A 25,689-nucleotide genomic window follows, 5' to 3' on the forward strand; every position below is an offset into this window, starting at 1 on the left:
CAGCGGCCATGGCTCACGGGCCCAGCCGCTCCGCGGCACGTGGGATCCTCCCATACCGGGGCGCGAACCCGGTTCCCCTGCATCGGCAGGCGGACGCGCAACCACTGCGCCACCAGGGAAGCCCCTATTTGTCTTTTTAAGAGATTTTTATATTCTGAATACAAGTCCTTTATCAGATAGGTGATAAGCACATATTTTCTCCCTAATGGTGTATTTTAAAGTACAAAAAGTTTTGAATTTTGAGTAAGTTCAATATATCAAATTTTTCTTCTATGGATTGAGAACCAGATTTTACTTTCTACTGATATGTGAAAACATGATGGTATGCTCATTCGTTAAGCCATTTACTCTGTTCTCCAGCCTCCAGGGTCCTACAGACCACCCCCTCCTATGGGTAAACCACCAGGCTCAATTGTAAGACCCTCTGCTCCACCAGCAAGGTCGTCTGTTCCTGTGACCAGGCCACCTATCCCAATACCGCCACCGCCACCCCCTCCTCCGCCGCCACCACCTCCTCCTCCAGTGATAAAGCCACAGACTTCAGCTATGGAACAAGAACGCTGGGATGAAGATTCTTTCTATGGCCTCTGGGATACAAATGATGAACAAGGACTGAATTCGGAATTTAAACCTGAAGCTGCAACGATTCCATCTGCTCCAGTGTTACCACCCCCACCTGTTCACCCTTCCATCCCTCCTCCTGGCCCGGTGCCTATGGGTATGCCACCAATGTCCAAACCACCACCAGTGCAGCAGACTGTCGATTATGGCCATGGCCGAGGTGAGTGAAAGTGGCAAATTTGTATTTGGGATTCTAAAGGTATTGTTAGCTTCAGCTTTGGCTTCCTTAAGCTTACTCTTACAGTGTTTTTATCCCTGATTTTGTTTACCAGACATATCCACTAATAAAGTTGAACAGATACCCTATGGAGAAAGAATAACTCTGCGTCCAGATCCACTACCTGAAAGATCAACTTTTGAAACAGGTAGGAGTCCCAGAGAGATCAGTATTTTTAAACATTTTAGGACCCAATTATCATATGATTTCCCTTTTGGTAAGATTATCTGGCCCTCCTGTTGTTTTTTTTTTTTTTTCAGTGTTCAGAAATAAGGTTTTTGTGTTTTTTTATTTTTTTAAAAAATTTATTAATTAATTTATTTTTGGCTGCATTGGGTCTTCGTTGTTGCGTGCGGGCTTTCTGTAGTTGTGGCGAGCAGGGGCTACTCTTCGTTGTGGTGCGTGGGCTTCTTATTGCATTGGCTTCTCTTGTTGCAGAGCACGGGCTCTAGGTGCACGGGCTTCAGTAGCTGTGGCACGCGGGCTCAGTAGTTGTGGCTTGTGGGCTCTAGAGCACAGGCTCAGTAGTTGTGTGCGTAGGCTTAGTTGCTCTGCGGCATGTGGGATCTTCCCGGACCAGGGCTCGAACCCGTGTCCCCTGCATTGGTGGGCAGATTCTTAACCACTGTGCCACCAGGGAAGTCCCAGAAATAAAGTTTTAATGGAACACAGACACACTCCCATTAGCTATTGTTTACAGCTGCTTTTATGCTAACAAACCAGAGCTGGGGTAGTTGCGACAAAGACTGTATGTCCTATAAAACATTTACCGTCTGTCCCTTTACAGAAAAAGTTTGCTAATCCCTGTTCTAGACACTGGGAATTCAACATGAGAAAATTAAAAGTTTTTGTGCTTATGAAATTACATTCTAATCGGAAAACAAACAAAAAGAATAAATGAACAAGATCGTTTCAGACCTTTGAATGTATTATAAAGACAATGAAACATTTGATATGATGGATAGTGAAGGTGGTTAATTTAGACGGAGTGGTCAGAGGAGGCCCCTGTGACAGTGAAGCTGAGAGCTGAATGACAAGGAGTCAACCATGAAGCATCTGCAAACAGACGGGCCCAGTCAGAGGGAACAGCAGGTGGTAGGTCTCAGGAACAGGAAAGTGTGGTTGCATCACAAAGAGTTGGGGAAAGTAGTAGGAGGTGAGATCAGAGAGCAAACTAGGGTTAGGCAGGGGCCAGCTTACAGAAGTCCTCTTAGAATGTGGGCCTCCCTTTAATATAGCTAAAAGATTTATTTATAAGTTGAATTTAGGGCAACAGTTTATACTAGTTCTAAATTTAGATTTGTACATTTCTGCTTTTATTTCAGAAAAAAAGGGATATAGTTCTTATTTTATATTGTTTTTATAGAGCATGTAGGCCAACGAGATCGTTATGATAGAGACAGAGATCGTGAGCCTTATTTTGATCGTCAAAGTAATGTCATGGCAGATCATCGAGATTTCAAAAGGGATCGGGAGACACACAGAGATCGAGACCGGGATCGTGGTGTTATTGACTATGACCGGGATCGATTTGACAGAGAACGCCGACCTCGAGATGACAGGTATGCTATAAGAAATATCTTTGCCAGGTGTGCAAATTACCATATACTTAAGTTCAGCAAAAGTCAGTGTAGTTAAAGGAAATTTAGTAAATGATGTATTTTTCTCATGCATGTGTGTGTATAATTTGAAGAGAGAAGAGTACCAATTTTCAGGAAACTAGGTGGTTGAGTTTTGTGAGCTTGAATTCCAGAGAGTTAAATGGGAGATGGAGATAGCCAGAAAGGAAGGGAAAGAGTATTGTTAACAAAGTTGTAGTCATTGCTTAATTAATAGGCAAACAATTTATTTTTGCAATTTGTGAGCTCTGTGGATGTGTGTATGCAAGGCAGATCTAAATGGGAAAGCAAAATGAAAATATAAGTATTGCCTATGTATAGTAAGTACCCATAGAAAAAATTGGGCAGATAATGGTGTTGCATGATAAGAGATCTCCATATATTTTTTATTTACCAAAGCACTTCCTGTTAAACCTTCTAGGACTCAGTCATATCGAGACAAAAAAGACCATTCCTCATCCAGAAGAGGAGGATTTGATAGGCCATCCTATGATCGGAAGGCTGACCGACCAGCCTATGAAGGACCGTCCATGTTTGGAGGTAGATTAGTGCCTTGTTAACTATAAAGATGCTGAGAACTGAAAACAACATGAGATGCTTTCCATTGTAGTTATGGATTTAAACTTTCAGAGTAAAATGCACTCACAGATTTCTCAGAGGTGACAACATTATCACCAAAAATAGCCATGTAATTGATGAAATAAAATGTAAATTGCTTTTTTTACATTATCAAAGAAATTTTGGAAGCTAGAAACAAAATCGCTTATAATCCCACCACCTACCATACCACAACTATTGTAATTTTGTATATTTCCTATTATTCTCTCTTCACACACATATTAATGAAGTTGTAATCAAAGTATAAATACAGTTTCTTTTTTATGCTTGTTCCCATTGATATTGTGTACTGTATACATTTTCCATACGTAAACCTATTATATTAATGGCTCTATGATAGTCCATCAAGTGGATGAGATATGACTCTTATTTTCGGACATTTAGGTTGCTTTTAGTTTTTCACTGTTATAAATTACACTTAAACTAGAAGTTCACACCTACTTATACAAACAAGCTTTCCTACGCTGGTGACTCGTTCTCAAAATTGTAAAGCAGAAGTTACATACACTCAGACTATAAATCATACTCAGGACTGTTCAGGAGTACATGTTATTCTTCTATATTCTGTTGCTTAACTTTTTTCCTAAGTTTAATACAAACAAGGATGAATTCAGTATTTTTCAGAACATTCTTTTTGCCTGAAATCATACCTAAATCTTTTCATTTTCTTGATTTCAATACATTTACATTATCTTAAACTATCTCTAGTTAAGGATAAAAGTAGCCCCCAAATCACCATAAGTTATATTACCTTAGGAGGAGTGGAGAGAGTTAAAATTTTAAATAATTACTGTATAAATAGTAATTTATTCAACTGCTGGAATCCTAGGAGAACGAAGAACTTACCCAGAGGAGCGAATGCCCCTGCCAGCTCCTTCACTAAGCCACCAGCCACCTCCAGCTCCGCGGGTTGAGAAGAAACCTGAATCTAAGAATGTGGATGATATTTTGAAACCACCTGGCCGAGAGAGCAGACCTGAGAGAGTAAGTCCTATGTAAATGACTAGTTTTCTTGCAAATTAGAAGCTGATAAGAAATCTTTTTTAGAATCCTGAACAGAATTTCTGTACTTTTCTGTGACGTAGTATTTTTTTTTTAATTTTTAAGAAAATTTTAATTTATTTTATTAAAGTATAGTTGATTTGCAATGTTGTGTTAATTTCTACTGTATAGCAGAGTGATTCAGCTACACAGATATATACATTCTTTTTCATATTCTTTTTCATTTTGGTTTAATCACAGGATATTGAATACATATAGTTCCCTGTGTTATACAGTAGGACCTTGTTGTTTATCCATTCTGTATATAATAATTTGCATGTGCTAATCCCAAACTCCCAGTCCCTCCCCGCCACCCTCCCCCTTGCCAACCACAAATCTGTTCTCTGTGTCTGTGAGTCTGTTTCTGTGTCATAGTTAAGTTCATTTGTGCCATGCTTTAGATTCCACATATAAGTGATATCATGGTATTTGTCTTTCTCTTTCTGACTTACTTCACTTAGTGTGATAATCTCTAGGTCCATCCATGTTGCTGCAAATGGCATTATTTCATTCTTTTTATGGCTTAGTAGTATTCCATTGTGTATATGTACCACATCTTCTTTATCCATTCATCTGTTGATGGACATTTATGTTGTTTCCACGTGTGACATAGTATTAATATCAGATTCAAGGCATCTTAACCATCTCCAAATCATCATAAAATCTCATAAACTGCCTACCCTATAGAATCTAAGAAATTAGAGCTTAATTGCTTGGCAGAAAAAAATGTTGAAAATTCTGGAAAATAATTCATAAGAACTCAATTAATTGCAATTTGAATAAGGGAAAAGAGGATTTGGTTTTATGGTATGTGGAACTAAAAGAGGGAGAATTAGGAGACTTGATTAGTTTAGACGTATTTTCCTCCATATGTATACATTCTTAAATTTATCTTATATTGCAAAGTAATTAGATTCCATTTAAATAAAATGGTTCCATTGAAATAAAATGGGAGATTTCCATCAGAAGTTTGACTCTGTATATGTATGTATGTCACTGTTTTAAAGTCTGTTTCATCTATTATTAGTATAGTTACTCCAGCTTTCCTGTGGCTGTTGATATATCTTTTTCCATCCTTTTAATTTCAATCTATTTGTGTCTTTCAATGACACAAAGTATGTTTCCTATAGACAGCATATAGTTGGATCATGTTTTTTATGCAGTCTGATAATTTTTGCCTTTTAATTGGATTGTTTAAATCCATTCACGTGTAATGTTATTATTGATAGATGGCTTAAGTTCCCTGGTGGTCTAGTGGTTAGGATTCTGCACTTTGACTGCTGTGGCCCGAGTTCAATCCCTGGTCGGGGAACTGAGATCCAGGAAGCCACGCGGTGCTGCCAAAAAGAAAAAAAAAAAGGAAGATATAGATGGCTTAATTCCATTCTTGGATTGTTCAGTTGTATTGAAATACAATTGATTTTTTCGTATTGATCGTATATCCTTCAACATTGCTGAACTCATTTATTGGTTCTAATAAATTTTTAGTGGATTCCTTAGGACTTTTCCTATATATAAAATCATGTAATCTGCAGGTGGAGATGGTTTTACTTCTTACTTTACAATGTGTATGCCTTTTTCTTGCCTCATTGCTCTGGCTAGACCTCCAGTACAGTGTTGAATAGATGTGGTGAGAGTGGACATATTTGTTTTATTCCTGATCTTAGAAAGAAAACTTTCAGTCTTTCACCATTAAGTACTATGTTAGTTGTGGGTTTTCATTAGATGTCCTTTATCAAGTTCAGGAGGTTCCCTTCCATTCCTAGTTTGTTGAATGTTTTTATCATGAAAGGATGTTGGATTTTGTTAAATGCTTTTTCTGCATTGAGATTTTTTTGTTTTTTATTGCATTGATATAATGTATTACATTAACTGATTTTCAGATATTAATTTGAATCTCTGGGATAAACCCTACTTGGTGATGTTGTGTACTTCTTTTTATATGTTGCTAGATTCAATATGGTAGTATTTTGTTGAGAATTTTTGTATCCATAATCCTAAGAGATATCTGTAATTTTCTTGTGATGTCTTTGTCTGGTTTTGGTATCAGATTATATGCTTGATTTGAAATACTGGCCTCATAAAATAAGTTGGGAATTGTTCCTTCCTCTTCTATTTTTGGAAGAGTTTGTGAAGAGTTGGTATTCTTCTTTAAAGGTTTGTTAGGATTCGGTGAAGAAGCCATCTGGGCCTGGGCTTTTCTTTTTTGGCAGTTTTTTGACTACTAATTAAATCTCTTCACTTGTCATAGGTCTATTCAGGTTATCTATTTCTTCTTGAGTCAGTTTCAGTAGGCTGTGTCTTTCTAGGAATTTTTCCATTTCATTTATCTAATTTGTTGGTATACAGTTGTTCATAGTATTCCTTTATAACCCTTTTAAAATTTCTGTAAGGTTGGCAGTCATGTCCCCTCCTTTTTTCTGATTCTAGTAATTTGAATTTTCTCTCTTTTTTCTTAGTCTAGCTAAAGGTTTGTCAATTTTGCTCTTTTCAGAGAGCTAGCTTTTGGTTCCATTGATTTTTCTTTGTTTTTTGGTTCTCTTTTTTATTAACTTCTGGTCTAATATTACTATTTCCTTCCTTCTGCTTGCTTTTGGTTTAGTTTGTTCTTCCTCTGTCTTATGTTGTGTCTTCATTTTTGTTTATCTCAAAGTATTTTCTGATTTTTCTTTTGACTTCTTCTTTGACCCATTGGTTATTTAGGAGTATGATGTTTACTTTCTACATACTTGTGCATTTCCCAAATTTTTAATTTTACTCCATTGTGGTCAGAGACATGCTTTGTATTATTCCTATGCTCTCAAATGTATTAAGGTTTGTTTCATGGCCTATCATATGGTCTGTCCTGGAGAATGATAGGTCATTGTTAACTCTGAGATCTCACTGTGAAAAAAAATCTTCTCTGGGTGATTTTTTTTTTTCATTGTGTTTCAGATTGTTGTTATAATGAGAGGATTGCCTGGCAGTGGAAAGACACATGTTGCGAAACTTATTCGAGTGAGTATGGGAAAGCGAAAGAATCAGTTGCTTCTGTTAGCCACTTGCCTTCTTAGCAAGTAACATGATATTGATACAGATATTTCCCATTTGATCCATTCTAGTTGGCCCATCTGGTAGATGCTATCTCATAAATTTTGATCTGCTTAGGCAGATACTTTGCCCCTGCTTGATTTGAAACTACAAGAAGATTGCGTGGTATTTAGCCACAAGAAAAACTTTGTGCACGTTTATTAATTTATTCCATAAATTCTCTTTAACTTTCTTGAATATATGATTCTTAGGATAAGGAGGTAGAATTTGGAGGACCTGCACCCAGAGTTCTAAGCCTGGATGATTACTTCATCGCTGAAGTGGAAAAAGAAGAAAAAGATCCAGATTCTGGAAAGAAAGTGAAAAAAAAGGTATGGTATATTCCTCTCAGATTACATCCTGATTCATAAATAGCATTGAAAGGAAAACATGTTCGAGAGAAATGTGGCTTTTTTGAACGCAGACTTTAGTACTCAGGTGTGAAGGGAAGACTAGAAAGTTGTCTCTATCCCAATGCTAACAAGGGAAGAGATTTAAGATGATTCTTTGCTTTTGCTAACTCCATATCTCTTTTGGGGGATCTTAGGTAATGGAATATGAATATGAAGCTGAGATGGAGGAAACCTACCGCACCAGCATGTTCAAAACTTTCAAAAAGACTCTGGATGATGGCTTTTTCCCTTTCATCATCCTGGATGCCATCAATGACAGAGTTAGACATTTTGACCAGTTTTGGAGTGCAGCAAAAACCAAGGGATTTGAGGTATAGATTTAAAAGAACTTTAGAGTACTTTATGTTATCATGTAAGTGCTGCATTTGTTTGCCTAATCATTATTCATTCTTTCTTAGGTGTATTTGGCTGAAATGAGTGCAGATAACCAGACCTGTAGCAAGAGGAATATTCATGGAAGAAAGCTTAAAGAAATAAATAAGGTGATTTTTTTGAAGCACAGAGGGTGTAATATTCTAAACTTCATTTTGCCTGTTTCATCACTGTTGTCTGGAAATTCTTATTTATCCCCTTTACTTTCAAAATATATTTTCTACCTACTTTAGTAAATATTTCTTACCCTTTGTATCTAAGGGTACAAGGTGTCCTAGCTCTTCCTGGAACTAGCCTGTTAGACTTCACAGTATTAGTTAAATTTGTCTTGGGTATTCTCTTGGTCTTTCTTTGAGTAGTTTCCAGAGATAACTTGACCTCCTGAATCTCTCAATTAGATGGCTGATCACTGGGAAACTGCACCTCGTCATATGATGCGTCTGGACATTCGTTCTTTGCTGCAGGATGCTGCTATTGAAGAGGTGAGCGTCCTTTGGCTTGAAAGCAGTGCAAAAGCGACCTCTTTTTCTACCATTTTTTATTTTGAAAAAAATTTAAATTGCAGAAAATTGCACGTATAGTATTGCGTTGGCCAGAAAGTTTGTTTGGGTTTTTCCATAATAGAAAAACCGAACAAACTTTCTGGCCAACCCAATATAAGAACACCTGCATGACTTTCGTTGAGATTCACCAATTGTTAATATTTTGTCTCATTTTTCTCTATTTAGATTTTTTTCTATTTCTTCTTCCTCCTCTTCTTGTTACTACTGCTACTGCGACTGCTACTACTACTACTATTCCTCTTACCGTGGAACCATTTGAGAGTTAAAATGCAGACCTCATAAACCCTTTAGCCCTAAATATTTCAGTAGATATCTCCCAAGAACAAGGGCATTCTCTTACAAAACTAGAAGACTCAATTATCAAATTTAAGAAATTTAACATTGATAAGATACTATATTAGGTAATATAAATTTCCTGAATTCTTTTATATACAGTCCATATTCATATTTCACCAGCTGTTCCCATACAAATTCTTTATAAGAATTTCTTAAAATCCAGGATCCAGTCCTTTAATACAAAAAAATGGTTTCTCTGCTATGTCATTGTCATGAAAGACAAAAGATTTTTGAAGAGTATAGGCCACTTAGCTGTTTTGTAGAATGCTCCTCAATTTGGGTTTGTCATGATTAGCTTTAGGTTAAACATTAGCAGGAATGCTACAAAAGTGACCTTGTGTTCTCAGTGCATCATATCGGGGGTCATATGATGTTGTCTTACTTTGTTATTGGTGATTTAAGTGTTGATCACTTGGTTCAGGTGATATCCATCAAATTTTTCTGCATTTTTCTCTTCCTAATAAGTAATCTGTAGGGAGATACTTTGAAACTGTTAATATCTTGTTCCCCGACAGATTTTCACAGATTGCGAATTCTTGTTTAAATCAATTACTAGTTTGAAATAAATAAATCTTTATTATGGAAAAGGAGAGATCTTTCTCTTTTAATCAGTTATATACTTCTGTTTTATTTGACCTCTTCCTGTGAATGAGAGTTATCTGTACTCAATGTTGTCACTGTATTTTTATGTGTTTTTACCTCCCATGCCACTCCTCAACCCATTTCCTCTGGCTTCTGCCCCAGCCATTCTCTAGAGACTCTCTCACCAAAGATTTCCATGGCAGTGGATAATTCTCACTTCTCTTGCTTAATTTTGCAGCCACATATGACATGGTTGACCATGTCCACCTTCTTGAAACCATTTTTCTCTTGGCTTCTGTGAGTCTACCTTCTCCTGGTTTTCCTCTTGCATCTCTGGCCATCCCTTTTCAGTCTCCTTTGCTGGCTTCTCTTGCTACCCAGTGCTTAAATGCTGGAGTTCTTTAGGGCTCTATCCTAGGCTCTATTTTCAATCTGCACATTCTGTATAGATAATCAGGCTTTTTGGTACCTTGGATTGCCACTTATATGCCCTTAATATTAAATTGTAAAGGCTGGAATGAATTTTGTCAATATCTTAACAGTAATTATATCTGTGTGGAGGGGTTATGGGTGATTTTTATATTTCTACAATTATTTTCCAAATTCTCTACCAAAAAATATGTATTATCTTAGTACACCTCAAACTCAACCTATTCAATATGTAATTCATCCAAACCTGTTCGTCTTCTCACGTTCTCTATTTTAGTAATTAGATCCATCAATCCGCTTGGTTGCTGAAACCCAGACTCTTTACTCTCCATTATTCTTTTTTTTTTTTTTTTTTTTTTTTTTTTTTTTTTTGTGATATGCGGGCCTCTCACTGTTGTGGCCTCTCCCGTTGCGGAGCACAGGCTCCGGACGCGCAGGCTCAGCGGCCATGGCTCACGGGCCCAGCCGCTCCGCGGCATGTGGGATCTTCCCAGACCGGAGCGCGAACCCGTGTTCCCTGCATCGGCAGGCGGATTCTCAACCACTGCGCCACCAGGGAAGCCCTCTCCATTATCTTTGACTCTTTACTTTCCCCTTGTACCAGTGTTTGATTCTATCCCTCCACCATGTAGTCAGTCTACAAGTTTTGTCAGTTTTACTTTATAAATACTTCTCTAATTTATCTACTCTCTATTTGCATTGCTACTATTCTGGGCCAAGCTGTTATCATCTGACTTTTCACTATACCCTTTCTTACATTTTGAAATTTGAATCATACCTGTTTTACTTGATTGAAAAAATACTTAATAAAGGTTTTAAAAAGAAATCCTAAAAAAAGAAAGAAAGAAAGAAAGAAATCCTAGTAATCCATTGTCATTCAAAACAGATAACCATCAATTTAGATCATTATACTCAACTTCATAGAGAATTACCACGATGGATATCCCAGGAAAATGGAAAGCAGGAATATCATCCTGTCTGTCAGTTCTGTTTCAAAGTTTAGGTGTTAGAAATTACTTAGCATGTAACAGCAAGTCTGTGTGTCTTGTTCTGGGCAACTGTGCTCATTTCATATCTCAGTGAGGGACTCAACATTTTCCTAAATGTTAACTCAATCTTTTTGTGTGTGATTATTGCGGTATTGTAGGTGGAGATGGAAGATTTTGATGCAAATATTGAAGAACAGAAGGATGAAAAGAAAGATGCAGAGGAAGAGGAAAGCGAACTGGTAGGAGACAGAACAACCACTTTGAACAAAGTGTCTCTTTATTAAAATTCTTAAGGGTTTAAATTCAGCTCTGTGATCAGATGACTATTGTTGATATGCACCTTAATGGTGAAAGTTTCCATAATCATCTTCAAGGAGACTTTTGAATACTTTTTGTTTTTCCCCTGACCAAAGGAAAAGAACCCTCTACTGTGTTGTTACAAGAAAATTTTTAGAATGCTAAGAAACTTGCCCTTGTACTCACTCATTTATTTGTGGGTGGCTCTAGGGGAATACACTTTTTAAGAAAATCGATTACATTTGAAAGAGTATTCTTACATTCCAGCAAATACGTGGTACAGCCTACCCAATGTATGCATAATTGTCTCTTCTTTGCTATAAGAACTCAAAATTGATTTTCTATAAACTGAGGCAGAAGAACTTATTGAATGAGGAGGCAGAGGGTTGCCACTGACTGCTGGATTTGTTCTTCCGCATTTTATCCTATTAAGTGATGGGGAAAATGATTTGACTGTGTAGGCAATGCATTTTGCTTAGGCTGATTAAAGGCTTACGTAGTGTGAATTCAAAGATCCCGTGTACCTACTGTAAATGCTTTTGATCACACCTCTGTAGTGATGTCTGCCTTACCCTGTCATTCAAGAATACGCGACCTATAGACTTAACGTTATTTTCAGTGTTTGCTAATGGGCTACAGAGATTAGCAGTGCCTTGGAATAGTGTTGCTTTTTAAATTCAAAATATTATTTGTTTTATTTAATACTTCAGCCCTTGCTAAAGCTGCTTTTCATATTCTTCTGAAAATGTGCAAAGCGAGAACCCTGATTCCTAACCCCTAGAGAATACATTCTCTCTAAGGAGTGGTCCCATCAACCCATGTGTGTTATAGAGGACTCTGAATAGAAACTGTGTGTTTGCATAGAGATGGTGTCAATCTCTACATTCCTAGATTTCATATGTGGATTAAAAAATAAGCTTTAAAGTTAATGGTATTTGAGTCTCCTATGTTTTTTTTTTCTTTAAACAAAGTATTTTTATTAATTAGGTTGTATTTTGACATACATGATCTAAGATGTAGGCAGGAAATTCACTTAAAGGTCCACGCTGTCCCGGAATATGGCTAATCACCAGTTTAGCTACTTGCAGCGTGCGTACTAGCAGTCGATCACGTGAGAAGTCTCTAATGTTAGCTTTCTGAAGCTCTGTCTTCCTTCTGTGGAGATTTCAGTTCAGCATATGGTTCATAACATCTGACTTGCTTAGGTGTAGGTCAAAACTTGGAACTTTTAATTGAATGTACTATTATTTTTAAAAGTGAAACACACTGTAATACTATATTTTTTCATCAGAAACATGGCAAAGAAGCCTTAGAACTCTACCCTGCTGAACTATCTCTTTTATTTCCAAGTAGCCTAATATTTCAAACAGTGAGAAGATTATTTTAAGTTTTAAGGAAGAAAAGGGTGGTTCCAGCAGGGGGGAATTAATGTACTCATTTTGCTTATCTTTATGTTATAAAACTTCTCTTAACCTTTTTTCAAAATGCAGAATCGAGATCTTCTACTATTGGGTTCTATTCCAAGAGTAAAAGATTCTTGGAGAATTGACCCTTGGAAGGGGTTAAGAGCAAGTCTTGTGTCATTCAGACCATTTTAATGGAATTTTCACTGAACTTTACATTTTCTACTCTGTACTGATTACTATAGCTGGGTGAAATCCAAACTTTTCTTGGTTAAGAGACTCCTTTGGGGGGATCATTGGTATGATATTTTGTGTTCTTTAGTGCTTCAGTGAACCTCATAGATCTGACTCAGAATTTATAAATATATTATTCTAGTGATGTTTAAGGTTTTCAGATGATTTTTTGAGATACAACTGTACAAATTCCATCAGTACTAAACTTTTAGCACCATCATTTCAACTTTTGTCTTGGTTTGTTCTAAACATGTATTTGGAAAGGATGGTATAATTTATAATCTGAAATACTACCTAATTAGTTGAAATTGAATTATTAGTCTGGCTTAAAGACTAGAAATGTATAAAACCTGTAGATTTCCTGGAAGAATGATGATGCTCTAGTACACTCTTACACAGAAGCTATTGTCATGAAGTGTTCAACATACTTTCCAACTTTACCTGTGTGTCAGTCTATTCTATGAACTTGAACATTCCCAATAGTAGAAAGATATATGGATTCTTAAAAGAAGATGCTGACACCTTTGATGAATCTGTCCTATATAATAAGTCCTAATATTAAAGTTCTGTATGTTAAGACCTAATAGAGAACAGAGTCCAAATGAAGGAAAGGGGGAATCAGTGAATTATGTGGAAAAAGCATACACTTGCTAGATGAATAAACTGAAAGGCTTACTACATAGCTAAATAGGTACATCGTGAAATTTTAAAATCTTATGTAGGACTTCGTTTGAAATAAACCACCCAGTTATTTTATTAAATAAGATATAAATTGCCTGTGGAGATTTCTGGGTTTTCATATAATAGAAAGATGTAATTTTTTAAAAGACATCAGAAATAATAATCTAGTTTCCAACTGATGAAAAAGTAATGCTCTGAAATTGATTCAGTAAAATTAGTCTTTGTAAGATCTAACTGGTAAATGGATTGAGTCATTTTAAAATGAAGTTGAACTTCATAATTGTGTTCAGTGATACCAAGTTTTCTCCCTTCTTTTGAGTATCTAAAACTACACTGGAATATAAAGTAACTGTCTTGAAGAACACTCTTTGGACCTCATGGCTACTATCACTTGATAATAGCAGTTGTATTTAGAAAATAACCTAGCTAGTATTATAAATTCTCTGCTACTCTGAGTGATATTAATTGAGCACAGTAACTACCATACATTCTTACCGTATTTGCTACATAGCTGTTGTCCAGACTACAGTTGTGTGTCCTGAACTGTAGTTGCCGCCAAGCGCCTTCATGATACTATTCTGAAATCTGGGCAGTGAAGTTTGGTGAATTTGGTAATTCAGTTTCTTCAAAGATAATGAGACTGTGTTTTCCCTCAGGATATATTTATAAATAGTGAGTGGAAACTGAATCCATTCCCAGTTTTAATGCTTTTCCAATTCAAAAGTGATGTGCATGTATGTGTCTCTTTCTAACCCTTCGAGCTTCTCTCTGTGTACGATTTAGGGTTACATTCCGAAAAGCAAATGGGAGATGGACACATCTGAGGCAAAGCTAGGTGGGTATTTCCTTTTTCCTGTTTTTTTATGTGATACCTGATGGTAATGGTCATAGATCTTTCTGCTATAAGAAGAACAAATTTCCCAAAATTTCTGCTTAAATGAAGATTTTTGGCCTACCTTACATCCTCAGTCTATGGCTTTCATTTATGTCTTGTGACAGAGTGAAAGAAGAGTATTTTAAAAGAACTACCTTCGGTACCACTTAAAGTTTTTAGAGTAAATGGAAATATGTGATAAATTTAGTAATAAAACACTGTCACTTCTAAAATCCATTCATTTATATTAATCAGAAATGTTGGTGTAGGTGAGATTTCTACTATTTAAAAAAAATATTTAAGTGCAGTCCGAAGTTGAACCTGATTATGAATACTTTGGGTAATAGTGGTAGTAATAATAATAAATATTGAAGTTTAAAAATTAATTAAAAGGCAGTTATTTTCCTTGTATAGTAAATTAGAGTTTCTGAGTTGGGGAGGTAGATATATAATTCAGGTCTTTGAGGAGCCTGCTTTGTAAGATTCCGTTTAAATTTTCCTCCAGCCTGTCTTTAGTGCCAGATTACAAGGTAGACTGGTGAAAATTATTGTCTAAATCAAAAATTGGAGTTGCTTAACATGGGGGGTTCTTTGTCAAGCAGAAAATCATACATGTCCAATGGATTTTCCCCCAATATTTCACGGTAATATTGCAGAACAATTTTTTTTTTTTTACCTCACCTAAAGAGAACCATTTAACATGTTGATTAAGATGTATTAGTAAATAATTTAAGATAATGGTATAAGATTTTTTGAAAACATGGACCTTACTAATATATGAAGTATGACTGTTGGTCGCTGCATTTCTCCTCCTGGAATTATGCTGTAACTCCAAAGCTGAAGTAACCATAGAAATATATCTTAAATTTATAGAACAAATTTGAGTCATTTAGCTGCTTCACTGTTTGGGGCATATTATCTGCGTTTCTGACATCAGAGGGATGCACTTTACACAAAGTTGCATAGGCTATGCTTTTTATTTTGCCCAGCTGATCATGTGAGCCATTGATGATGACCAGGTCCTATGTGAAAAGATAATTCCGTAAACTGTAGTATTACCATATTGTTGCGATAGGTGCTTTGTTGCAAAGTCTAGGATTTTTTTCTAGTGTATGGCATGTGAAAATTATATGTGGTTACTGACATATTCTTGCATTCATCCTCCCTCTGTGGGAAATCTTAATAATAAACCATCTCCTTCCCTAAACTTTTAAAGTATTCATAAGTGTTTAAATGCAATTAAATATGTAGGAAAATAACAATCACAAATTACTTTTTTAATAATAATGCTTTAGATATGTTTATTTTAAGATTAGATTAAATCTGAAGTTCTGTACTTACAGAATAACCTATAAGACTATAAGATCATTTCCCTATTTTCTGGTTCTCTAAGTAGTGATCATCTTTTGGGGCAAAGAGAAATGGTAATTAAAGAGACATGGGGATTGTAAAATATTTTAGCTAAGCATATAATCTTTAGAGACCTTATGTAATATATTATCTAGGATAATGCTTTTTTTTAACGTGAGCTAGTCCACTTTCTATTTTCCTTTCTAATTTCTAAAGAGAAAGGAAAATGGAATTTAGTTATGATGATTATTCAAGGTAATATGACATTAATCTTGGTATCAATTTCTGGAAAAAATTCTGGCCTATCTACTATTTGCTTCTCAGAAAATACGTTTTATGTAAATTCAGTCCATTTTAAAGGCAGAAGGTTAGACGGTGATCCAGAAATAGAACTGTTAAATAAACCATTTCAGTTAAAGGCACTGAAGATCTAGTAATGAATCTAGGAAATAAATTCTTACATGTTTGCAGTTGGGTTTTTGTTTGTGACAGTGATGTTTCATATAATGACTTGCCTCTTGCACCACTGTGTTATCTTGAGAGCTAGATCATCTGTAGAGAAAGGCAGATGGAGTGTGGGCATTCCTGAAAGTGCTTGCTTCTTTGAGATTGGCCCCTGGAGCCAACTGAGAAAAAGAAGAAGAGCCTAAAACATGAGGCTCTTCATTTGAGAATTAGCCTATTTATGGTGCCTTCCTTATCATAGCAAATTCAGTAGATTTGATTAGCAGGTACAATTTATTTTTCTGAGTATTTTACCAACATTTCTTAAATTACTCTTGGTAACATGATTATGCTGGGTGGAAACATACTAGGCTTTAGCAGTGTCATACATTGAGCTAGACAAGCTGAATCTGTAACTGAGGAATTTTGATTTACAAATGAGTCTGCCAGTGAGAAAATACTTACCTATAATCTTTCAAAGAGCTGTTAAATCTCATTGTAGAGTTTTGATCTGTGTTCATTAAGTGCAGTATACAGTTCAGCCTATGTGTGAGTGTTAAATTGGAAGTGGTGTAATTGTAGAAAAATTCAGAACTGGCCTGAGCTGCATCTGGCATGGGTGTCATGGAGTTGTTGAAGACTGCCTGTGGTCCACCTTCCGTAGCACCTGAATGGCTCCTTTCCAGCTGGGACACAGGCACCCTAATGCAAGGGTGGGTGTTACATGCCACATCAAATGCTGGGATTCAGCATTCAAGCTACTTAAATTCCACTGACATGATTTTGGTTTCTCAAACTGAAAAACCAAAAGAATATTTGAGACTGTTGTCATCCTAATTTAGGCTTCTTCATATCGAGTACTTTTGCTTTTCTCATCTCAGTGTCATTTGTCTCTGCTTATGAGTTATTGTGTACTGGCCTTCTACATGTCAGGCAGTTTCATCTCTTCACAGTTGGAATGCAATTATTATTTGTATAGGCACGTAACCCTTGTGTGTTCACTGTGATCAAATTTTCAGAAATATCATTTATGTTTAGAAAATATATAGATATATCTAAAATTTTTTTTCTGTTCTGCTGTAATAATAATATATACTGTTTTGAAGATGTGGTAAAATTCTGTGACCTGCCAAGTTGGATATTTAAACTTTCATCTTCATCTTAAAACTTCACCTTTTGAAATTCAAACCTCTGAAAATCATTAGTATGAGTGTGTTGGACACCAGTCGTCTTCTGTAACTAACAAATACCCCAGATTCCTCTTCCTTCACCTTATGCCATACATCTGTGTGTTTGGGTTTCCAGGATGCCATGTGGAAGAGGTATGAACCTTTCTTCAGCCCCAAGAAGGAAACTTTAAACATGTTGTGCACAATAAAATTTCAAATTAAACATTATAAACAAGGGTGTTCAGACTAGAAATACATGCTCTTCTGAACTTCCATGTTGCAAATATGGGACTCCTGGTGTGTAACTCCTGTCATACACACAGTGTATGAGGAGAAGTTCTTGCAGTTTTCTCACTGCCCTTCTGTATTGCTGCCTGGCCATGTTCTATTCTTAGAATTGAAATATGAAATTTTCCTTTGAAGTATGTTAATGTGGAAGTTGATCTTATTAAGTTTGGAAATCCTTTGAGGTTTATTCAATAAGTGTATTGGAGCTGCCTACTCTTCTGCTAATACTGTACACTGTTGAACTGAGAACAGTTTTTACTGTTTGTGGGACTTCGTTGGTTTTCTAATACCATATTCTATGTCCCTGTGCAATCAAGGTGTCACTTCTTTAAGATCTTGTATAATATGGCCTGTCATATACATGTAGGTTAGAGCCATTTGGTACAGCATGTGATTTACAGAGGAGATGAGAAGACTGTTTCTGTTGAACTCAATCCGTGTTAAAAATTTTCCAAAGTGATATGATAAAAATTTCTTGGGTTTTGTAAAGTGTTGTAGTTTGCCTTGCTGATATTTCAATAATATTGCTTTTATGGGGGAGGAACTTAGGAAATAAAAGCTTTGCCAAGTATGCAAAATCTTACTGGTTTTTGAGGCCTGTATGGTATGCACAGTTAGTTGTGTGTATAACTTTTACATTTGAAGCATAAACTCACCTTCCCTCCTGCTTCCATTGTACTTTTATTTTCATGTCAAGTTCTCTCCACCTTGATGCCTAAAAGTTTTCTATTACATATACACTCTGCACCCTTTATGGACTTAAATGAAGTGTGGTTATTGTGTGTTTCTGAAGTGTTTAGGTTTTCCTTTATTGACCTACTTAATAATAGTGTGTTTATAACTACAGATGATCCAAAAATTTAGTGCTTCAATGTAGTGCATATATATATATATATGTATGTATATGTGTAACTCATAATATTTCACATGTAGAATTCAAAATCAGAATTAACAACCAATAAAAAAAACCCACACATTTTCATCCTGTGTTCTTGAAGACACCTAAACTCATATCTAATAATTTCTGAATCAGCAATCCCTGTTCATTTAATTGATTACAGTTTGGGGCTTTTGGAAAGCCTCTCAGATTGAGGATTCAGAAAGAAAATTCAGATCCAGCCACTTTGGCTGACTAGCCCTTAGCCTCAGGATGGTCAACAGCACTTCACAGTATAACCAAAGAAAGTGGTGATTTGTATAATCAACTTACTCATAAACATTCTCATGACGAATCGTCTCATAGTAGTCAAGATCCCAAGAAACTGTTAATCTAAAACCTTTCTGAACGTTAGCTTGGCTCATTAAGTTCTTGTACTACCTGCTTTTCATATAATACAATATCACACATGACTGCACATCTAATGGGTGGTGTTAATATTGTGTTAAAGAAAAAAAAAGAATGGAAGAAATTGCTTTTAGAAAAACCCAATGTTGCATTTTCATCAGAACATGAGAGCTGAAGTGTTGTGATTTTAGGTGGGGTGGGAGGATAAGGAGGCCAGGAAACAAGTGCCTTCTCTTGTTCTGCCCATATTTGTTACTTAAACCAACATAGTAATATAAAGGCTGCCAGTATGAACACCAGATAAACAATGGAAATTGCACAGAACTTGATATTATCTCAGCCAAGAAGATAGTTTGGATCTACAAGTGATGCTGCTCTCAAAAATGCGGATGTGCCCTCTGACAGTGTTCCAGCCTTCTTTTCCCTTGTTTGTGTGTCGTGTGCCCACTCACACTCTTCCTTAATGCTGCGGCTCTGTGTTTGTCCCTCAGACAAGTTGGATGGCTTGAGAACTGGTACTAAAAGGAAACGTGACTGGGAGGCTATTGCCAGCAGAATGGAGGATTATCTTCAGCTCCCTGATGATTATGACACTCGTGCTTCTGAGCCTGGGAAGAAGAGGGTAAGAGACTGTCAATAACTACCAACAGATAAAGGGCCCGTTTAGGCATCTGGTTTTAGAAAGTTATAGTCAGATAGTCATATGAATGCTGTTTTTTTAGAGTGGTTTTGTTTATACTGTATCATATTACACATTAAAAAAAGAGTCCTTACAAATTATCAGATCAAAATGTACAAGTAACTTAAAAAATGGAGAACAGAACCTCACATGGCTAGCATGTTGTCAACCTTAAAGGAGTTTGGAATGGCTGCTTGTGCCATTTTGTCATGGGGCAAAAGAGCCAGGTGCAAAGTATAGTATTAAAGAGAATCTATGGGACTTCTTAATGGATTAGCTGTAGAGGGTCCAGCATGGATGAAATCAAAGGTGACTCTTCAGGGTTCTGGCCATAAGCATTCCATGTATGTGGTGCTATTTACTGAGTTAGTGAAAAGTAGGGGAGACATAAGTTTGGGAGTGAAAAATCAGAAGTTCAGGGAGGTACCAGTTAAGTTAGAAGTGATAGTAGGACTGAGGTCTCCAAAATACAGAAGTTCAGATACAGGTAAATGTTTTAAGAAGTAAAGAATAGTCCATTGTTAAATGATACAGGGAAGACAAGTAAATTGAGAAAAGAGAAATAGCCATTGGATTTGGCAACATGGAGATTGTTGATGTTTGATCAAAAAAAAAAAAAAAAAGTCAAGCTTTCTTAGAGAGTTGAAGGACAGAAGCCAATTTGGAGCAGATGGTGGAAGAATAGGAAATGAGGAAGTACAGAACAGCAAATGTAGATAACTTTTTGAAGAAGCTTTGCTATGATAGGGAGCAGAGTAATGAAGCCAGGATGTTGGATAAGTCTTCCACGTAGTTGTCAAATTCAATAAAAGTGATAATTGTATATATCCTTTAAAACAAAATAAAGTAAGAGGGATCATATTACATATGATTTGCATAAACCTTTTCCAGTAGTCTGTCTTGATCTTTCTATTTAAGTATATACAAACCTACAGTTCTTTTTGTTTTTTTTTTAATTTTTTTGGCTGCGCCACACAGCTTACAGGATCTTAGTTTCCTGACCAGGGATTGAACCCCAGTCCTCGGCAGTGAAAGCGCAGAGTCCTAACTACTGGACTGCCAGGGAATTCCCTACCGTTCTTTTTAAATGCCTGCCCAGTGTGCCATTGTTTGGCTGAATAATCAGTTATTTATCCAGTCCCTTATCGGTGGATGCTTATGCTGTTTTCGTTTTATTGCTAATATAATACTCTGGTGAAAGTCATATGCATACGTCTTGGCATCTTTTTGACAGTATATCTCTAGGAAATATTTTTAGCCTCAAAGCTGCAGGCTCATAGAATATGATTTATCATTCTGACAGATATTGTGAGATTGTTTTCCAAAAAGGTTGCATCTATTTATACACCCACATGTAAGGAAATGCCTGTTTTTCCACACTTGCACCAGCAGTGCTGTTATTGAACTTTTTAACTTTTGACAATCTAATAGGTGAAAAAAAAATGGTATCTCATTTTTCATTTCTTTTTTATGAATTCCCTTGGTAATTCAATATTAAAAGGATATTTATTGTAAGAGAATAAAAATGCCAGTAAAACTTCATTACAGTGGATACCATTACAAAGGACTCCAGGTTTCAAAGCTCTTTCAAATATTGCAGACAGTCCCTAGACCTGCCCTTGTCTGTGTCTTGAGACCTGGTTAGTGGCCTTCCGTATGTGCCCAGCTCCACGGAGGGACTACTTGTCTTGATACCTGTTATTCCAGTTTTAAGGTTGGGGCAACAGAAAAGTAGAAATAGCTCTTCCTTGGGCATAATAATTTGGTGTAACAGTGAATAATTCCAAATGAGAAATATTTTTCTCTAGTTCATTTTTAGTCAGGTAACTATTACTCACTTCAATCAGGAATATGTGATCCCATGTAATTTACTTTGTAAGCTGGGTGGACAAAGAGCATGAGCGGTACACATCCTAATTCTTGTGGCTCCTCTTTTCACTCTCCTCCCTGCCTCCCATCCTCATTTCAAATAGCTTTTTTTTTTTTTTTTTTTTTTTTGAGGAGATAGTAATTTTTTTTAACATTTTTATTGGAGTATAATTGCTTTACAATAGTGTGTTAGTTTCTACTTTATATCAAAGTGAATCGGCTTCAAATAGTTTTTAACACTCAAACCACTTACCAAAATCAACATCAGAGCACAAGGAAATCCTACAGGTAGCAAGGAATGCAGGACTCATTACTTATTCCTTTCCTGGGGTCTCTTGATTTCTATAATTCAGCTTTTTATAAATATTGGGCAGGTTTCTGGGATTAATTTACACTGTAACACAAAGGTAGTTCTGTAGAGTTGATCATATTAGAATTTTACCAAAATGGCTAGGTTTTAAAATATAATGTATTTTTTTAAATTTCCACTTGCTTAGTTGGGTATAAAATGGACTTTAATTTGTGGTTTTTTTTGATAACTGTGGAAAAGTGAACATTTCTCTTGTTTTGTTTGCTGAACTCATACATTTCAGAAATATTTTTGGTGACAGTGGTTAAAATATATGTATCTGAAACTTTTGAGTTTTGGTCAAGAGTTTTCTTTATTATAACTTTTTTTTCTTTTTACAGTGAAGATAAATGGCAAAAAATTGAGATTGTAAATTTCAGTAAAAGTACCTCTAGGAAGATTAGGAGGGACACTGACATTTAAGAAACTATTTCTAGTTGAAAGTCATTATTTTGCTCCATATATTTTTAGTGTTTTTGGTAATTATTCATTCCTTCTACAGCATTGTATGTCTGTGTGTCAGGTCTGTGCAATTGGAGGCCACTTAAGGAGTGGACCTCCACTGGAGGAGCCCAACATGTAAATAAATAGTGTTGATACAGCATCAGTTTTAAAGACTTAGAATTTAAACTACAAATTTAAAAATTAGCTCTTAGTTTACTCAGGGCAAGATTGATTAGTGTGTTTAACTCTGTGCTAAGGAAGTACTGTGGACTGGTTACCGTTTCTTTGTTCAATGGCCACAGTCCATCTGTCCATCCGTTCATCCATTCTTCATTCCCCTTAACCATAGTCATCTTTTGCTAAAATGTGTACCCTTGATCCCAGGGAGAGCTGAGAGAGGGTGCATGAATCTGTCAAAATACATACATCAGCATTAATGGGCAGAAGGCCCAGAGATCTTGGTACACAGAAGCCCACATTGTTTATTAAAATAGCTTTTTACTGAGGCCCATGAAAGAAATTGAGTCATAGGTTTTCTACCCACAAAAAATCTACTTTAAAAAGAGTCAGGTGTTGTCAGTTTTCCTCCACAGCTGTTACTGTGTATCTTATCTTTAGCTAAATGGTTGCTAAAACCAATGGTGGAGGGCGGGGGAAGAAGCCTAGTCATTTGATTACCATTCCTATAAATGATAATATGGAGGGAGGGTCAGTGTACCTCTAAGAGCAATTACACATTTCCAGGTGCAGCATGGTTGAGCATGCTCTGGTTCCCTTTCCTTGTCACAGATCACAATCACAATAAATCACAAGCCATATTTAAAATACAATCTCTGCAGACTTTGGTACTAGGTACTGCAAACCACAGTTTCATAGTCTCTCTTTTTTAAGTATTTCATTTTTTAGAGGATATATCTGCTTATATTTTTAAAATTACTACTATAACATGTAAGAATCCATATTTTTAAAATATCAGAATACCAATAGAAAATATCCCTGATCTATATATTTGTAGTTATAATCTTGCCATAAATGGTATCAACTGAGTCTGTCTCTTGGTCTCTTCATCTCATAAATGAAAGTAATCATACCAGCTCCCTGTTTTCTAAGGATAAATTTCAAAAAAATTTATTATGTGGAGATAAATAAAACTTAGTCTTTCGGGACTTCCCTGGTGGCGCAGTGGTTAAGAATTCACCTGCCAATGCAGGGGACATGGGTTCAATCCCTGGTCTGGGAAGATCCCACATGCCGGAGCAACTAAGCCCTTGAGCCACAACTACTGAGCCCAGGCGCTAAAACTCCTGAAGCCCGGATGCCTAGAGCCCGTGCTCCGCAACAAGAGAAGCCACCGTAATGAGAAGCCCACGCACTGCAACGAAGAGTAGCCCCCGCTCGCCACAACTAGAGAAAGCCCGCGCATAGCAACGAAGACCCAATGCAGCCAAAAATAAATAAATTTTTTACAAAAGAAAAAAACAACAACTCAGCCTTTGACCTAGGGTGTACATAGTCTGTTAGGGAAGAGAGATCTGTAAGTGGATAATTGCAATATAGTATGGAAGTTCAAAACTAGACATGTCAAAATCCAGAAGTAACTCGAGGGAAGCAATGATTAATTATTTGATTGGCAAAGGACAAGAGGGATAAAGCAAGGGTTGATGACTAGACTCATGCCAGGTGGACCAGGTTAGAACAAAGACGTTTCAGGAAGAGAGTCTAGTTTATGCAGCCTTACGGAGATGAGAAATGGCCCAGTGTGCTCTGAGAGCTGGAAGTAATTTTGTGTTGCTGTATAAAGTGCCATAGGTACTGCCCAGAGTTGCTGCAGGAGAATAGACAGGGCCAGATCCAGAGGGACCTGTGTGCTTGGATTTTATTCCATAGGTAGGGCACAGATTTAAAGCTGTGTGTATTTTAGGACGATTCCTCTGGCAGAGTGGATTGGAGGGAGTGAGAATGAAGATAGGAAGACTAGGTAGAGGTTAGTGCTTTTCCTTAGGTAAAAAATGAGGCCAGTGAACTAAAAAGGAGTGACAGGAGGGGGAAGGGGATAGGACTGAACTGAGGGCTGAACTGTTCAGGAGCTGGAGTGGTTAGGACTTGGTGATTGACTAGAGAGTTTTCTTTCTGTAACTTAAGATATATGGCTTTCTTCAATTCTCCACAGTTAACTTCTAATTTTTTAACCTTCTGGCTTTAAATTAGTTATCCTACCCATTAGACTATTCAGAAAGCTAAGAGGCTCTTTGCGTACTTATTTTTTTTAAAGCCCAGCCTAATGCTGTGTTCTTTTTAGGTGAGATGGGCAGACCTGGAAGAAAAGAAGGATGCAGATAGGAAAAGGGCCATAGGTTTTGTGGTCGGACAGACTGATTGGGAGAAGATCACAGATGAAAGTGGTCACCTGGCTGAAAAAGCCCTCAATCGAACCAAATATATATGAGACTTAGTTTTTGAATGGAGTCATTACTCCTCTAAGGTAAGGGTACACAGTCATATAAATAGCCTACTGTTTGTTGTTTTGAAGAGTTTGAGATAAAGAAGACAGCATGCTTTGCTAAAAATGCTTCTCTTCTTGTATTGTTTTCTGGTTCTAAAAGAGTAAGTATGTGCTAGTTGCCAGCATTTGCAATACAGGGTATTAGAAAAGGAAGCAATTTTCTGCAACCTGGCTTACTTATAAAAATATAAGACTTAAGAAAAGCTTGGATTCTGTAGATTTGGGAAGGAGTGGAGTGATGAGAGAGACTAAGGTCTGCTGAATTTTCTGTCTGTTCCTTCCTGCTGTGACAGCCTTTTCTTTTCTTTCCAGGTGGTTCGCTTTGAGGTGGTCTGAAGCCAACGCCTCATGGAGCTTCGTTGTGTGTCACCTTGCTTCCACATTTCAGTTTTTGTTTTGTTTCTACTGCTTTAGTTTTTTAAAGTTCTCCAGTGTCCCCAAGAGGTATTAGGATCTTGCTCTACCCAAGCAAGATATTAATTTTTCTTTTTAACTACTTTGGGGAGGGAGGGATTGATAGCTTAACTGCCGAAGCCAGGTGGAGATCTGCCGGAGGACTCCAACAGACAACGTTTCCTCCACTGTACAGTGTCGCAGACTATCTCTATCATCATTGCTTTGTGGCTGTTTTTGTTTTTTTACTGTATGTAACTGGTAGCTGATTGTACTAGGATTAAAAAAAATAAACTTTCATGATAAAGCCAATGAGATTCATGGGCTGTACAGCATGAGCCCCTTTCTCTTGTTTTCTTAATTTTATTTTTATTGCTTTTTTAATATGGTGTGTTCTAATTACATGCTAATTGAGCATCCCAAAACCTCTTTTCCAATCAATTTTATGTAGCTCAATGATTCCATAATTCATGTTGTAAACACAAGGCTCAGTGACGTTCACAACACTTACCTTTGTTTTATAGCTGATTTCTTTCTCTATCTTTGTGTCTTGAAGAC

At 36.6% G+C, this 25,689-nt stretch overlaps 1 protein-coding gene across 4 annotated transcripts in view; it reads left to right on the forward strand.

The window, feature by feature from the left end:
- YLPM1 (YLP motif containing 1) overlaps positions 1-25,443 on the forward strand; it is a 67,362-nt gene extending 41,919 nt beyond the window's left edge. For 2 of the 4 annotated variants that reach the window (XM_007117109.4, XM_024134078.3), the window contains 15 exons: positions 361-781; positions 894-986; positions 2,205-2,400; positions 2,879-2,997; positions 3,905-4,059; positions 7,051-7,113; positions 7,398-7,517; positions 7,733-7,909; positions 7,997-8,080; positions 8,369-8,452; positions 11,028-11,108; positions 14,268-14,319; positions 19,386-19,516; positions 24,535-24,717; positions 25,051-25,443. In XM_007117109.4, the coding sequence (XP_007117171.2) occupies positions 361-781; positions 894-986; positions 2,205-2,400; positions 2,879-2,997; positions 3,905-4,059; positions 7,051-7,113; positions 7,398-7,517; positions 7,733-7,909; positions 7,997-8,080; positions 8,369-8,452; positions 11,028-11,108; positions 14,268-14,319; positions 19,386-19,516; positions 24,535-24,681 (1,923 nt within the window). In that variant the 3' untranslated portion in view covers positions 24,682-24,717; positions 25,051-25,443. Of the gene's footprint in view, positions 1-360; positions 782-893; positions 987-2,204; positions 2,401-2,878; positions 2,998-3,904; positions 4,060-7,050; positions 7,114-7,397; positions 7,518-7,732; positions 7,910-7,996; positions 8,081-8,368; positions 8,453-11,027; positions 11,109-14,267; positions 14,320-19,385; positions 19,517-24,534; positions 24,718-25,050 lie in introns of those variants that run through there. The other 2 variants (XM_007117108.4, XM_028496201.2) reach the window with 2 other exon arrangements.
- The last annotated feature ends 246 nt before the right edge of the window (positions 25,444-25,689 follow it).

This window comes from Physeter macrocephalus, chromosome 11, assembly GCF_002837175.3.
Source record: "Physeter macrocephalus isolate SW-GA chromosome 11, ASM283717v5, whole genome shotgun sequence".
Taxonomy (NCBI): domain Eukaryota; kingdom Metazoa; phylum Chordata; class Mammalia; order Artiodactyla; family Physeteridae; genus Physeter; species Physeter macrocephalus.